At 37.1% G+C, this 17851-nt stretch overlaps 1 protein-coding gene across 1 annotated transcript in view; it reads right to left on the minus strand.

The window, feature by feature from the left end:
- Nucleotides 1-17851, minus strand: part of ZNF385B (zinc finger protein 385B) — a 143836-nt gene that overhangs the window by 27957 nt on the left and 98028 nt on the right. The window contains exon 3 of the mRNA XM_009885613.1: nt 8773-8883. Coding sequence (XP_009883915.1) covers nt 8773-8883 — 111 coding nt within the window. The remainder of the gene's footprint in view (nt 1-8772; nt 8884-17851) is intronic.

Below are 17851 nucleotides of genomic sequence, written 5' to 3' on the forward strand. Positions count from 1 at the left end.
AACTTTACAGTAAAATAGTTTATCTGTGCCACCATTCAATATCGTCGGACTATTTCTTTTATTTCAAAAAGATTAAGTTAAATTTATTGCTTATATAGTTGAAATTAAATGTCATCATTGAACTTCTATTATTATTATAATTTTTAAATGAAACGCTTACTAGGTTAAGGAGGACACTTTTTGAAAGAGTGGAATAAGAAAATATTTCATATGAAAGCACGCCCTACCTAGAAGGAAAATCTAATTTCCCCTTGGTCCTAAAACTGACTGTGGTGTGCAAGCTTGATATATACATATTGTGACATTTTTAAAATGGAATCCTCCTCCTTATTAGAAAGTATAGGAAGTCGTCAAGTACTGACTAGTAAGATGTAATGAACAGAAAAAACTGTAAGCTGCAATAAATGTGACATTAAATACTAGAATGCAAAAAACACCTTTGTACTGACAGGCCAAATTCCACAAAAGTGTTTGTGCATTTGCCTGGCATTACTTTTTGAACAACAGGTTGCATATTTTAAGACACTAAACATATGTCTAAATCTTTAGAAGATCACGCCTTAGTGAAAAGCTCTATTTTCAATTCAGTTGCAAATAATTAAGAATATCATTGACAGACAAATAAATATGCGATTTTCTCCCATCCTTTTTCAAATTTCTACACCTTAAAATGGTGAGAGGATGCCCATCCTCTCTTTAAGCAATCTAGATTTTTAGTTCCATTCACAGTCTTTAAGTAGTAAAAACCCCAACCAATCAAACCTTATGGTTTGGGGGGGGTGGGTGGGGGTGGGTGGGTTGAAAGCCTTCTATGCTATAAGCTTTTATGACTTTGCTGTAAGAAAGGACAAGTTTTTCCTGTCTTAAAAAATATTTCATTGGTACACAAAAAATGATCCAAGTGTTACATTTTATTTAAAATCTAAAGCTAATTGCTACTTTACTCTCCAAATTATTAAGTTTGAAATCTAAGCATCAGGATGTTAAACTGAGATTACGTACGATACGTTAGCCTTTTATGCAAGATTGCATCTAATAAAACATCAACAATGCAAATCTTCATCTACATGCAAACATGCTTTCTAAAATAAACGTGGATATCATTAGCATATTATAGTACTTAAAATAACCTCAGTACCTTTACTTCGCATAAACTTAAATATGTGTATGTGTATAGATATGTATATATATAAAGGTATAGATAATCAGGAAACAGAGATTCACTGATAGTGGTATTACCTTTAAGAAAACTTTGAAATTCAGGTTAAGACTGCAGTACAAAAGATTACAGAAAATTATCCCTGTCAGGAGCAATGAGTGACAGTATATTTGAAATCAGCACTATTCATTTTGACAGTTCACAAGTGACTGAGTTTTAGAATCTATTTGGTGTATGAATGACTAATTAACTGAATTTATTACCACATAAAGAGACGAAATATTAACCTACCACATCCCCTCAATGACAACCTGATGCAAGGTTTGACTAGGTCTAATGATTCAGTGTGTTTGTGTGTGAGATCAAGACTTTTTTTTGTGTGTCTGAAAGATAGAAATAAGGCGTAAGTAGTGCTGGAAGATAAGTAATGGTATTTTTGTAAAAGCATGTATTTAAGCAGGGCTGTGACTTCTAGAATTCTTGATAACTACGGAATTCTATCATAACTGCATAGTCTCAAGTACAAAAAAACCCAACAACATTGTTTTTGGAGGTAAAGCTCTTAGCATGGAAGTAGCTAGGCTAACCACAATTGCATTACCTTTGGCAGTAAGGAGAAGTGGTTTAATGAAGCGTGTGCAGTACCCCTAACAAGAGCTCTCCTGACACGGCTGCAATGGCAGTGGTTCTATTAGAGAAGGCATCTAACTGTGCAAGATTGGAGGAGCACAGAGATATTTATATCTATAACATTGTCATTTTAATTCACAGCGGGTCCTAAACTATAAAGCTCCCTTTCTTAAAATAGTAAGAGGTCTACCAAATGTTTGATCACACATTTTACCTGTCAGAACCATATTCTAAGAGTACGCATATTTATGTGAGGAGTATATAAATTAAGAGGAATTTAGCCTAGAAACGTAACTTTAATAAAAATTACATGAAGTGATAAATTAGGAAGCAGTGTTGAAAAATTCAGTTTTATCTCATTCGATATTAATAATAGATGTAATTGAAGAAATCTACAAAACTGAAGTGTTCATACATTTGTTATACCAAAGCTATGCATTGTTTTTTCAATTCTGTTCTTAACAGATTTATAAAACTTAATTGCTCCAAACAGTAAGGTAGATTACTCTTGAAAACGACACAGAAAAATCAAAAAGCTGCGAAGATCACCCATGTCATAAGGAGTCAACACATATTTTAAATATCTAACCAAACTTAGTTAAAAGCGCTGTTAAATAGCTGTTATTTGAACAGAATTTTCAGCATGTTATAACCCTGTACCCTATAATCGTGCAATATTTCTGTCATGTTGGAGCTAACAACTTTCATCATTTTGACAGTTCTGTCTACAAAACAGAAAATTACCTTCACAAGTTCCCGAGATTTATGCTTTTAATTACCTCCTATCTGCTTCACTACCCTCCATACCCAAAGAATCAATATAAATAGTCTTATTTATAGGGAAAATGTAAAACATTTGACAAAAGACGATGGCAGTTCTGTAGATTTTTATTTGATGCTATTGATTATTTTTTGTGTTATCTTTTTGACAGCATGAGTGATTCATTCAAATTTGCAAAGTTAACATTTGGTAATACTTGCCTAAACTTCAAAAATTTGCCTTCTGGCTTTTTAAAAAGATCATCACATCATTTTTACTACCTATAAATGCATTCAACAATAAGATGACCTGCAGCACCTCTTAATGCCAAACTGTTACATCTGCTTTTTCTGACCTGCCTACAAGGTGTTTTTTCTCTCTGTTTCCGAGTCTTCACAGGTGACACCAAAGCGCAGACTGACTTACAGTCACTACTCACAGAGCAACACACTGTGCAAACAGAAGTTTATTTCAATCAAATGACATCCTGTCAACAAGATGGTACCTACCAGGCTGTATCACAGCCAAAGACCTTTCTACGAGAAACAGAAAGCGCGCAGAGGGAAGCAGATACTTCTTTTAGATATGATCAACAGATGACAAACTCTGTTTAAAAAAAAAAAAACAAACCAAAAACAAAAAACAAACAAAACACCACCACCAAACAAAAAAACCACATGGACTGCTGGCATAATATATTTGTGAGTTTGGAGTACAGAGAGGTCTGGCTGCTGAGGAAATGGACTGGATTAGCACCGACATTATTATATAGTGCCCAAGCTCCAAAAACTCTGTGGATTACCTATACAAACAAGGAGGAAGAAGTGCAGAGAGAGTTTACTTGAATGTAAGGTGATTATTCATAGATATGGAGGAAAAAAAGCAATTCTGCAGAAGCCAAACAGGTATCCTTGCAACTGCAACTCACTTTTCTCGTATGGCTGCAAGCTACAGTGTCAGATGGCATAACAGAATATAATAGACATCTCTGGGACAGTCTGGCCAAAGCTCCACAGCTGCTGGAGGGACTTATTGCCACACAGCAGCTGCAGGAGATGCTGCAGATTCATCTGGTGGCCAGAAGGAATGAGAAAGAACAAGCCAAGAGTAAGCAGAGAAGGAATCTATGAGGGATAGAAAACAGCCATTTTTCCCCTTGCCCTGTTGCTACTGGACCCTCTTACGGGTATCATAAGGATTCAGCAAACTCACTCAAGCTGCTTTTTGTTTCTGCTAGAATGTCTGTAATATAAATAACTAACATCAACAAGCCAGACCTATGTAATTAATATGAAAACTTATTTAGCAAACCTTATCTATAATCCACATAGATATACCATGGGTTTGGAAGGAATCCCAGATTTCTTAAAAGGAAAAAAATAAATATTTTTTCAAAGGCTAAGCTAGCTGTTTCTCAGCATGTCTGGCTTCCTCTTGGTGGAATAGTTACATCCCTTGCTCTGGTGGCCTTTAAGAAAGCATAAAATCTGACTCACTATGACAATCTGTTCCATGAAGAGGATTTTTCCTCTTCTGCTGCATGGTCTCTGGTGGTAGTAAACATAACTGAGATAGTTCTCATTTTTTCTGAGCTGGATTATAACACAAGACTGTAGCTTGAACTTCACCGACACACTAGTCATTGCTGCACTGGAACACATACTGTTTCATCATCCTGTAGAAATTAAAAGATAAAATAGTGCTAACAGATATTTTGATGTAAAGATGGAAACACCTGTGTTTATTCTAATATATTGGAGCAAATCCAACTCTAACTATTAATGGATGGCGGTGTTTTTTGTGGGGGGGTTTGTTTTTTTGTTTTTTTTTTTTTTTTTGTAAACAGTTTTCCAGAAAAAGTATGTTCCTCTGCATAACACAATAAAGTTTATGCAGGCTGGAATAAGTATCTCATTAACTATTCTGACTAATCAATCTCATCAACTACCAATCCTCATAATGCTATCCTTCCTAAATTGAGATTTCCAACTGAATTCAACAGCAATTGACTCCTGGTATTTACCATCAATAAAAATTAGTTTAGGAAAGAGCCCTTTTCTCTATTCCCTCCTCACATTTTTGCCATTTCACTTCATTTGAATTGTTGAGAGCTCTACCAACTTTCCAGTTCTCTATCATAATCTTGAGGACAATTAACTTCCTCCTGTTTCTTATAATGCTTTTCCTCCTCTCTAAATCCTGCTTCCTCCCTCCCTTCAAAAAAAAAATAAAAAAAAAAGAAAAGAAAAGAAAAAGAAGAAAAGAAAGGAAAAAGAAAACAGAAGGCAAACCTAATGAGTGGGGATTCAGTCCTGGAAAGAGGCATCCAGTATAATTTGGGATGCCCTCAGGTGTCCTGCCTGACCTCCAACTGCAGGTCCTCTGTCAGGTCTACCAGCGTGGTGTACATGTCCCAGATACCTCAAATACTCAAATGACAAGACACTTAGGTTTTAGGTAGCTAATCCCACTCTAAGTACCAGCTAGAGCATCTTAACTAGATCGTGTGAAAAATACTGTTGAAGCAACCTCAGTTATCACTGTTGTCAGGTCAATACTACTATTACAGATAAAATTCCCATTCAAGGACCTCAAAGTTCAGGCTATTAAAACAACTTTAGTTTGGTGTAACTTCACACAGATGGTATTTTATTTTTCTGTTTCTAAAGACTTTGGATCATCTCTTCTGTACTACAGTTTCTCCTGGAGTTGACAGAGCTCGGAAGGGGTGCTGAAAATGTTTGTGCCAGAATTTATTAGCAGAAAAACACAAATTCCAAATTGACGATACTGCAGCTAATGAATTCTAGAAAAGGACAGATAGAGTATGATGGCGAATGTCTATCAGTATAATCGAAACCATCATTTCTTTTTTGGAAAAGTATAAACAGATCAGGCTAAAACTAGACCGAATTTAGAGTTTCTATGCAGATGTTTTCTTCACGTTGTACTTTAAAAAAATGTTTTAAAAGTACAAGAGGCTGGGAGATTCTCTAGTCAGAAAATACTCTGTTCAAGTTATAATATGGTAAAAGAAAAATAGCATCACCCTAGCAATTTTTATTTCTCAAAATACAGAAGGCATCACTTCAACATTAGATATGTTTACTCCCACACTGGAGACAATCTATTTTAAAGTTTCCTTCCATCCCTGATATCAGACTCTCTCTTCCTGCAGATAGCTGCAGATCCCTGCCTCTGAATCTGATGCCAGAACACTCTCACCAAAGCTAAACCTGCAGGCACACTAGCAGAAGAAAACTGAAACCTTTGCAATTTTTAATATTAATTTAGTGGGAGGTTTGACAACTATAAATTGACTATTCTGAATTTTTTTGGTCTATTGATCCAGACCAGTGGGTTTCCACAGTGTGAGGAGAAGACTGCAGGCAAGGAAACCAATTTTCTTCTCACAGATGAATATCCACTGATCCATGTGTTACTCATGCAATAGATAAAGCACTACTAGAATCAGGTCAGAATCTTCAAACACAATGCAATTCGTTTAGGAGAACAAAAGCAACAAAACTACTTAATAGCTTACTTCTCTCATTTTTATTTCATTTGCTTGCATAATTTAAGTCAAAGGAAGTTGAAAGGAACAAAATGCCCATCAACAACAAGGAGCATGGCAAGGAGCTAGAAGAAACTGCAAGTGTGAAGTGGCTGTACTACAAATCTTATTCTGCAATGTGCTATGCTCAAGGTTTTTTAATGCAGGTTATCACAGCTTGAGGCCATGCGAAAGGCTCTCAATGCATACTGAGGATTCACTGAAAGATTCAACCGTTACGAGGTTCACAAATATCTGACTCCCTTTTCCCCAGTCCACAAACACAGGATGGATTATAAAGACCATTCCACTCAGTAAGCATAATTTCACACTATAAAGGGACCAAAAAGGAAAATACAAGCAGAGTCCAGATTTTTATTTCTGTGAAGGAGCTTTTAACAAGCTAGGAAAGAACTATAAGAGTCTGCAGAGTTTAGTTGAAAGGCATTACCTCAGTGAAATTATAACAATGGAGATTATGGGGGTGGTGCTGACGAGAATAATATCTGAATAAAATAAGATCTCACTCTCTCAGAAAAGAAAAAAAAAAGAAAACACACACTCAGATAAGTAACTCTTAAGGTCAAAAGACCGAACTTGGAGGAAAGATTTAAAATCTTATGTAAGCTTCCCAGGAGAAGTTGAATAATCCAATCAAAGGCTAGATAATATAGCAATTCTATTTTAAAAGCTATGAAAAGCCCTTCTCCAAATATTCCTGTACGTTGTGGTTATGAAATAGTTGTGAAACTTAAATTCATAATTTAAGTATTTTCTGGTATTAATAACACTGCTAGGATCTCAGTGCATTCTAAAATCAAATTTCCAGGTTGCTTGTGAATGTCCTGGTAAAGCAAACTGCTGTAGAAAGTAAGGAACTGCATTTTATCACTAACAGCGGCACAGTCGTAATCCTTCATCTTTTCTTACAACCATCAATTACAAAAGGATGACGATATAGTCTAGTAACTAGAACTGAGCATATTGATCACATTTAGAAAGAAAGGAGCATGACACCGTCTGAATACACCCCCCCTAGAAGAAAACACAAGGCTATAACTTGTCATGCTTTTGTGATGCCACTATTGAAAGCAGAATATGATAGGCACTTTTTGTTCTACTTTGGGAGTAAGTCTAGATAGGAAAAATTGCTTGGATGGCAGATGTACAAAATGATATAATATTTCAGCTCTTTTTTTGTTTTGAGCCACCAAGTTGTGACTCAATCCATCTGCCTAAGTGCTGTTTGTCCACCTGAATGTCAATATGGACAAACTGAGTGACTTCTCTAGGGACATGACCCATCATCAGAGGCACCCTGACCTCAGGGGGAGAGGGAAGAGCAAGAAGAGGCTGAGCTGCCTCCCCGGTGACTGAGTAATGTCCAGTTCGGAAGCAAGATTCAGATCCATGGAGCCCAGGGAAATTTTTAAAAACTTTACTGGTTCCTCGTTTTAAACAGTAAAAATAGGTATCTGCACCAAGTATCAGGGCAGAAAGATTTTTTTGACCTTAAATCTTAACCTTAAAGAGGAAATACAAGTGAACTAAATTTTAAATAACGATTTTTGAAATTGGTTAACTAAGTAGATATTGCCACTTCAAAGAAAGTTTAATAAGCTTGTCAAAAGACGACAGATTTAGAAATCAATTTGAAGGTAAGATAGCACTGCTTCAAAATCCTTACCAGCCTAGACAAGAAAGCCAAACTGGTGAAACCACTTTTCAAGACACTTTTCAAAATGGAATGATAGAGGTAGAGAAAGCTGGAGTAATATGTATGGGTGCTTTCCTGCGGATCTCTAGGAGCACCAAGTACTCAAAGGCTTTGAGGAGGTGTCTGCAAACTATTTCTTAGACTGAAATTCTAACAGCAAAATGTATAATATTAATACCTTGCTTAAGGATTGTTCTTGTGAGATCAACAAAAAACTCTGAGAATTTTGGAGTTTTTTTTAATTAGCTTAATGACATTAACAAGTAGCCTTGAAGAAAAAAAAATAAATATTTTTTAAGTGTCGAAAGTCATAATTTTCTTAGACATAGTTTTCCCAAATTTCTTTAATTTTCAAGCTGCTCAGGAAAACTATTAATTGGATATATATTTTAAACATATCAGTCAATGTACTCTTTTTTAATGCATTTTTTTTTCTAATTATACCTCAGAAAACAGTTTCCTTGAACTTTATCATACTCAAAAAACCAGCTAGAAGTCAAAGTTCATATCTATTCCAAATGAAAGTTACTGGAAGAGGGACATTAATGAACAGAAGACATTATCAGCAAGGATAGAGGAACAACAGGATAAAGATAATTCTTCTGGAAGAAGAGCGGGTATGACATGGAGAACTCATAGGGAAGCTTTTCTGTCTGCTCCCCCTCCTTTTTTTTAAAAAAAAAAATTATTATTTTTGCAGTACCTTTTGAAGCTTACTGGACTGTCAAATGGGATATCGTCAATGGACATGGCATTGGATATCATGCCAGACCCATTCAAGAAAATCAAAGCAGGATGTACCTCTATGGACTTCCACCTCTGAGTGGACAAAATAGCAGCCCAGCAGGCTGAGCAGAATGTAGGCAGAACTGGAATAATTTTTTTTGGAAAAAGATGTTTAGATTAATTATACCTAATGTACCAAAAAGAAAAAAAAAATAGTCAGTACTCACATCAGAATTAAAGCGAAGCTGGCAGACATTACAGGAAATGACTTGTTTCTTCTTTGGGGGAATGGACACTCCAAATGTATGGTTTATGACTGCTTTCTGCACAGGATCCATCTGGAGAACAAACAATAATCAATTTACAACTTTTCAGGGCAAAATACGGTACAGAAGAAAAAATATAACACTTTCTGCTGGCGTATTTTTTTATATTTCTTTACTTTTTTGAGATAAACAGGAGGAAATAAAATTTCAGCCCTCATAATAATTAGATTTAACACAGATTAGGGAATTGGTAGTGTGTCAGAGCTTATGAAGAAAAGGCAGCTCCATTGTTGCTGTCATCCCCAGGCTACTAAATAGTTCCTCCCCCAACCCTGCACATCCTCAGTGCTGCAGGGCCCCACTGTCGTGTCTGAAGTGCAAAGAGCCCCCTGAAAGCCTTCCCCTATCACCTGCTGATCCAACAGACACATTAGGAAAAACCACTTTTGCCCCGTAACAAATCGCTGTCATTTATCTCCACTTGTTTTTCCGTTCAGTGATATTAGCATTTACTTGGAAAATACTCTCTCCTGGAGACCTCTCTGTGAGAGGAGGTCCTTTGTAGGCTCCATTAGAAACACCACTTGCTGGGACGAAAGGTCTCAATACCCCAACATTTCCATGCAGAACAGATGAGTGACATAGCCCACGGGAAGGCTGAAGGTCGGAGGCGCGTGCAGGGAGTATTTGTACCAGGGAAGTGACCACACTTCAGAAAACATTTTAAGACTGTGAAAAATGTGAGATAAGTGAAGCACTGGATATATTAACCCTGAATTTTACTGAACATTTTCAGGAACTGGGAACTGATTACGGTTTTGCTAAATACCCGGACTCCAGTTGGTCACCAGTTTAGAACATCCTCAAGATCGTAGAGAGTTCTGTTGTTAACACTGCAGGAGCTGGGGAATAGTACTGGATGTGAAGCAAATGAGTTTATAGCTGCTATTGCGTCAAGGCCTCAATTAAGCATATGTCCTTTTTCCTGATGTGGCATGGCAGAGTTTATAGCTGCTACTGTGTCGAGGCCTCAATTAAGCATAATATGTCCTTTTTCCTGATGTGGCATGGCTACAGATAAAAATTAATTTCCTAACTCAAAAAGACTCAAATGTATTTTTCTAATGCAAATAAAACAGAATATCTGGTCTGATCTCACAGCTGATCCTGCTCTGAGCAGGGGGTTGGACCAGCTGACCTCTGAGGCGCCTTTCAACCCAAAGTATCCTATGAGCATCTGTGCATGTGTGGTCCTCCGTACCTATTTCAGATGAGAAATCCATTCTGAAGAGAAGAGGGACAAAAATGGCAGTCTACAAGGAAAGATAAGACCTAATTTCCCAACTTAGTTTTTCAACCAGCTCAGGAGCAAATAGTTCCATTTGTTATAAAGTTATATTTTTATGAAGCTTGCTTTGCAGTCACAGTGATGTTTTTTTTCCTTTACAGTACTATTTGAAGAAAGCAAACCTGGCTGTTTAATCTTGGGTGGTACACTTTACATATTTGATACTAAGCCAACTTACGAAAGGAAGAGAGAAAAGGTGAAGTTACTGATTCACTAGTTAAAGAATTATAACGGTAAATTAGCTGCTTCCAGACTTTCTAAACCTGAGGATAAAGACTGTAGTTTTCCCTTAGTACACATTTAAGCTTCCAGAGAAGCCTGCAGTAATGAGGATTTTCTTCGCATATATGCACACGCACAAATTCAAGAAAAACATATTGTGTTGTATCTGCCTGAGAAGACATTCTCCAGTAATCTATTACCCAACGTTAAACACTTACTTAACAATTTTTTTTTTACTATGGCTACATAGGTTTCTTGCTACATTCCTTTTAAACAAAATGCACAGTTTTTTAAATGTCATTGCTAACATATTTTCTGGAAAGATGATATAATTTTTATCAGCTTTTGCCATTAAATACTCTATTTCATTGCCGTATGGGTATCGTATTAAGACAATTGCAAAAGTACAAACACCTTGTCTGAAATTAACTACTTTATTAAATGATAGTGTTGTCACAATGAATTTGATAGTCCAAAAAAACCCTAAAATAAATATCCTTATTTCTTGTTTCCTGTTTCTAGAATATAGTGACAGTCCTAAGTTTAAAAGCTTAAAGTATAAGAAAAAAAACTGTTTCTCACTTGTACCATTTACTGCATCACCCTGCATAATATATCACAATTATACATGCAGATTAAAAGTTTTTTGAGCATCCATTTTATAATAGATGTCCCAGTCAACATATATTATTACATTTATAATATATATTAAAAGATTGCTGTATCATTAGGGAATAGGGGTTTTTTTACTTTTCTTAAATGGAAGAAGTTTTGCTTTTCAACTTAACTACTAATTGTTAGATCAGGTAATCTAGAACAAAAGAGTAATGCTAAAAAGTACCTCAACCATTTGAAGTGTCTGAGATCGGTGAAAAGAAATAGCATAAATACCCACTAGCGTCTGCAGTCCCGTTTAAAAAAATAAAAAGGGAAAAAGAAGCAGTGATCAATGATTCCTCTGTTCATTCCAGATAACAATCCACAGCGCTAGCGTTAGGCAATGCAGTTCAAAACCATACAACGCAGACTACACACAAAGTCCCAGTTTCAAACAGATGTAGCAGCACAAGGACAAAAATCTACACAAATAATACAGCTCACGCCGCCTCCAGAAAGTACCGCTCGGGATCCCCAGGGGAACGGTTAATGATCCTTCCCAAACTGGAGCCCTGCATGTAGTCTGGTCACGATTAGAATTCAAGAAGTGCAACATTAACAATTAATAGGTTTTAAATATATCAGAAACTGGGGTGGATTACAGCATGCTGGAAAAATAAAATAGTATCTCTCTGTTAGAAGATTAATGCTGCAGGGTAAACTGATCTCAGATCACTACACAAAATTATCCTCCTCATTGGAGGGAGGGAGGGAGGAGTAGGAAAGAGCGAGAAAGTAATTTGTTGAGGTATATATTAGGAAATGACGCAGCATACTTTGCTCGGTGGGGAGCACCAGTATTTAAAAAACAGTTCTATAAAACAAAATAATAACAGAAGCTAACAGCTACCACAAATGGAAATAAAAATCTGCACTACGCTGTTTATGCTACAGGAGGAATTAATAAAGCAATTCACAGTGCTCTGGTAGCCATAACTAAGTTTAACAACCTTTTAGTCTTGTTCTCCTATTTCAATTGGTTTAATAAAAAGTTAAATTTAAAAATGTCTTCCCAACAAAGTTGAAGATGCTATCTTTTTGCAACAAGTCTCTTTAAAACCACTCAAACTACTGAAGTGAGCAAGGATTAACAGAATCCAGACAGATTTCAGCAGTAATCTACTACTACTACTTCTATTTCCCGATTTCAGAACATGCAAACATGAGAAATACTCTGCAACTAGTGAGACTGGCAACAATCACTTTCAAAGCATTTAAAAATGCCAGTGTAGCAACAGATGATCCAAAAGCACAGAAGAACTGCTAACCTTTAGTGAAGTTCCATCTAGCCTGTAGTTATATCCCCCAAAACAATCATATGTAGTTACTAAGAGAAGAACAGGAGCAGCACAAACATACACCATATTTCCCCCAACTATTTTCACACGGTTCACATATTTTGCCACCAAAACTTTTCCAGAACAACATGGTTTTTGTGTGTTTGGTAAATCTCAGTGACTTTCTCTTGTATAGTCACCCCTGGCACTGATGTAAAACAGTTTGCACTCTTCGCATTGAGTTCCAATGCCTACGATCTGCTGTGTCAAAAAAAAATTCTTTTTGTTTAAATGAAGCTCTGTGCAAATCCATTTTATAGAACCTGTACCACATCCCCAGTCATGTCTGTGTTCCTGTCATTCTGTGCATGGAAACCATTCCGTTCCTCTGAGCACCCTTGTTGCATTTCTCAATTCTACCACAATTTAACAAATTCAATCAAATGTTTTGAGGTAATGGACAGGAACCATATACTATACTCAGGGTGGATCAGTACTTAACTCTGAGCTGATGTTTTCATGGAATGAATATTATAAACCTGAGATCTCACTCCCAAGTTTTAACGGCCAATTCACAACACATTACTTTCTACGTAAAGTTTTGTGAAGTTTTCCTTGTGTATGCATCGCTTCACATTTCTCTAGATGGAACTTCACCAACCATGTATTGTCTGGCTTCTCAGTCTCATGAAGGTCTTTCACAATGCTTTGGTCTTTCTTTGTCCTCACAACCTTGGAGAACTTCACCATTAGCAAACTTCCTCAGCTCACTTACCTCGCAAGTATCTTTTTGGCATGCAAGGATCCTGTTATGCCAATTTAGTTTTCTTAAAAATCTTTGCCAAGGGCTTTTGTGAAAACCCTTTTGGTAATTCAAAATATGTCAATTAAAACATCCTTATTCAAAGTTTGTTGACCCCTACAAACAGGTTTGTAAAGAAGAATTTATCTTTAAAAAGGAATTATGTTGACACTTGACAGGCAGTTTACAGTATAAAGTGTCCTCTTATACTGTTCTTATTGAGGTTTCCGTTAATTTGCCTGGCAAAAATGTGCCACCCAAAAGCTTGCATTCTCGATGTTTTAAATGTGATGTAGGTTTTAAAGACTTGCATCATGTTTGCCAGCTTTCAGTCCTCAGGTACAAAAGCAGTTTTATAAGAGCTGTTACACATTATCATCAGTAATTCAACAATTTCATCCTTGAATTCTCTTATAATTCTTGCTACCAGAAACTTTCCCTGCCCTGCTGTATTGTCATGGTACCACAGATTCTCCTGGTGCCTGCTGGGAACTGAACTAGGCTACTAAAAGACATCAAAGTAGGCACAGGAAGGAGAAAAAAAATTGAGCAAGTGCATCAGCAGAACTCCTTCGGTAAAAGTGAAGTTCTGGGTATTTTAAGAGATCTCTTTACACATAGCAGACAGTGCAAACACCAATTTGTGAGCCTCAGAAATAAATCACACTGATCCTGTCAAGAGGTAAATTGCTGCAAACAGAAAGGTTAGGTATAATTTCTAAGCCTTTTGTTTAAATGAGGTGACACTACATTGCAAGAAAAGCTGCTTTTTCTGATGCTGGAAATCCAAAATATTTGTATTAGGTTTTGCTCAGGTGCAACCTCCAGGTTAAAAGTTTGGATAAACCCAGATGCTTACGTGAGTTGAAGCATTTGGTGCTTGCCCAGTAACCAGAGCTAAATTGCTGCTTACACATCTAAGCTAGTGATAGTGCACTGGTTTACATTTGCCATTTCTACCTAATGACCTAATTTCTAAGCTTTCATCCTCTTCCTGATCTGCTTAGCTATTGAAGCATGCTAAGCAAGTGTCATACATGCTATTTGTACCACCCTGAAAAAAGTCTACACCCAGAAGCCCTGTCTTCTCATAACAGCAGCATAACCTTAAATCTAAGTAAGGTTTAAAATTGTGACTGGGAATCTATGCTCTCAGTTCAGTTACCTCTCATCATGATGTAACTCTTGGGTCAAATCTAGAGTTGTCCATTAGGCAAGCACTTGTAAACAGAATATTGGTAAGTAGGTATAAGAGATTTAGCTGAGTATCACTTAACCATTGGGCATTAAGAAGCTTCTGAAAAAAAACTGTGGCCCTACAGCACAGTGTTGTTTTACTCTGATAAAGCAAAATTTTAAACCATATGTGGAAAAAAATGATAATATAATCCAGTGTTTCCATCTGACAATCAAAGGGAGAAAACAGTGACATATATAAAATACCAATGCAGGAGCAGCATCTAAATAAAGTTCTGGGATTACTTTAAACCATTGGACAACACTCCTTATTTGTGTATGTGCCATTTCGATGATGATGATGATGCAGTAAGTAGGCAAACAGCAACAAACATCCTGTACATCAGGTCTTTTCAACATCCTTCTAGATCGCAAGGCCTATGTGAACTCTTCTTGTGTTTGAGCTCCAGTTGTCAAGAAAGCCGAGCACACTGCCACTGTGGAGAATGACCATACGCTGAAGCTATTCGTAAATTCTGCCATATATACACAGCCTCCTACCACAACTGTACATGTTATGATGACTAAAAGAGTGACAGAAGTGAATACACATACTCAAAGGAGCATATATTTAAAATGTCCAGCATAAAATCAGAAACATTAGCATTGTGATGCAATACTTGGCACATTGGCCAATGCAAATTAGCAAGAATCTGTTCTCTCCATGTTCGTGCTGCTTCTGTCCCAACAGGGAACATATTTCTCATTTGGCTAATGCTAAGTGTAATTTACTGTTCAAGTCAATGCTATACTGTTACACATTTGCTAGCTTATTTTGCATCACCAGGAACACTTCAGTCAGCTCTACTGACAGAACGCTACCTGAAAGGAGGTTGTAGTGAGGTGGGTGTCAGTCTCTTTTCCCAGATAACAAGAGGAAATGGCCTCAAGTTGCACCAGGGGAGGTTTAGATTGTATATTTTAGATTGTATATCAAGAAAAATTTCTTCTCTGAAAGGGTTATTAAGCACTGGAACAGGATGCCCAGGGAAGTGGTTGAGTTGCCATCCCTGGAGGTATTTAAAGGACGTGTAGACATGGTGCTTAGGGACATGGCTTAGTGGTGGACTTGGTAGTGTTAGGTTAATGGTTGGACTCAATGATCTTAAGGGTCTTTTTCAACCTAAAGGGTTCCACGATTCTATGATCTGCATAACCTCCTTTTCTTGTAGGAATGCCATCAATGCTCCCGATGTATTGGCCCTCCTTGACTAGCACAGAGCGTGTCCCCACAGAGAGGTATTTCTGTATGGTAAGCCTGCAGTTCTCTAAACACCATATCCACACACCTCTATCTCTACGCTATTCACAACATTTCGGGGTTTGAAAAAAAACAGGCAGATGTAAATGGCCAATAACCAAGAGAATGGAGGGCTTCTGTTAGATTCCCAGCAACTGATTCAGAGATTTGTGTGAATGCTTAATTAGAACAGAAAGAATAATTAATTTACAACATTATAGAGCTTTTACCGTGATCCTGTGGTCTAACTGAGGGTTGCTTTAATCACTTCGTTGTTTAACAGGCTCTCTTAATGTACTTACACCTCGCACATTTGCATAGTACGTGAAATCTGGATCTCATTGAAATCAAACCAAATCACACTCAGGTTGCAATGAGTCCATTATTTCTTTTTTTTTCTTTTTCAAATTCTGAGCAGATGTTTTTCCCCAAGTGCAGAAAGACATAAGCATCCACTAAGAAAGAATTCAGACCACAGGGACTAATATCTCCCTTCCCTTCCACATGGTTCCCAAAATACAAGAACAAAATTGTACTCTGAAGGCAAATCTCTCTGAATGCAACTTCTCACTGTGTTTGTCTCTCCCCCTCTTGATCAATTTGGCAGCAAGTTCCAGTTCACCTGAGGAACACAGTAGCTGTGATAGCTGTGACCTCCACACACTACTACTAGTCAGTGAAATCACCCTGGAGGCATTTTAAAACAAAATAAAACTCTTGCTGTAATCCACTTGCTAACATGTCAGACACTACAGCTCTTCATGAAGACTTGTCGAAATAACAGTGAGTACTTGAAAAATAAAAAAGGAAAGAGATACCTTTGGAGTTTACACTTCTTCATTTTTAGTACTAGACAACTAAAAGGGCACCCAGAGCTGGGAACAACCTTTTATGTCTTAAAAGAGGTGAAATATTAATAAATCCAGTTTCTCTTTTCCCTTTTACAGATTAAGGTTCAGCCAATTTCATTTTTGTAAATTCCACCTTATTTCTGTTAACAGAGTTGCAGGGCTAGAGTCCTGGATTCAGGAGACTGATTTTCTGTCCCCAGCCACTAGCAGTTAGGCTTCCCCCCCTACTTTTTTATGTCCATTCCTATGGCATAATGCAGAGCCACTCGGTGTGCTACTCTCTTGCATGTTTCCCTTTTAAAGTACAGCTTGCATGGAAAAAGAAAAAAGGCGATGATTCTCTCTGCGTGCTTGTATTCACAATCACACAGAATACTGAAAGTGATGTCTGCAGCCATTTGCAGATTTGTTTTCAGCCAGAAGGAACCATTACATCTGACTTCCTGAAAAATTCATGACACAATTTCATTCAATGGAGAGTTTCAGCCCTTCCTATTTTGAAGTCTGATAATTTGCGGTCAAACAGACCCCAAATTTTGGGAAAAAACCTCAACAGCTTGATTTAAAAGTTTCCAACTAAGTTAATATACATCACCGGGGAAGCAATGCTTACCTTGTCTATTATAAGCCACTCGATCTAGTTGCGCTTCTCTATTAAAGACCACCCTAATCTAAGATACCTTCTGAATGTGTAGGTACTTGTCCACTGCAATCACATCAGCTCTCAACATTCGCTTTGATAAACCAAATAAGTTCCTTCAGCCTCTCACTATAAAAGCCTTCATTCATTTGGTAGGTTTTCTCTAACTCCTTTTCAGTATGCCACTGAAACATAGGTACTAAAAGTTAGAACAATATGCTCAAATATACTTTCTCTTTACCTACTTACTTTTTTTTTTTTTGTTTTAACAAGAAATGCATTAAACTTGCCTGAGCATCAACTTGGGAAGCACAGCCATAAATCTTTACCGACACGCCCATTTATCCATCTTGTGTGCTAGCACAAATAATTTTACCATCACGTGTCCTTCTCTATCTTTGGATGGGCTCTGACCCAGCGTAGGAGAGGAAGCTGGCTAAAATAGCACCAAACTGCGAATCTTATGTTGAAGCAGACTGCTTTCAGTCAGGTTTTCACTCAGAAAGTCTGATTTGCAAGACTTTTTGACCAAGCTCAGGAGTCCCAGCCTTCTCAGTAAAACTTTGTTTCTCCTAAACCCATCCAAAATCGTGGTTTAGACCAACATAAGCAAAGGGAATAACATTCTACACTGTCCAACTGAAACAAAATCAGGGATTTTCTGATCTTTTGCTCTTCCGTCCTCCTCCGTCTTTGCACTTCTGTGCCTTAACTCAAGAAACTCTAATTTAAAAAAAAAAACAAAAAACACAACAGGTAAATAACTG

The sequence above is a fragment of the Charadrius vociferus genome, unplaced genomic scaffold (assembly GCF_000708025.1).
Source record: "Charadrius vociferus isolate BGI_N301 unplaced genomic scaffold, ASM70802v2 scaffold315, whole genome shotgun sequence".
Lineage (NCBI taxonomy): Eukaryota > Metazoa > Chordata > Aves > Charadriiformes > Charadriidae > Charadrius > Charadrius vociferus.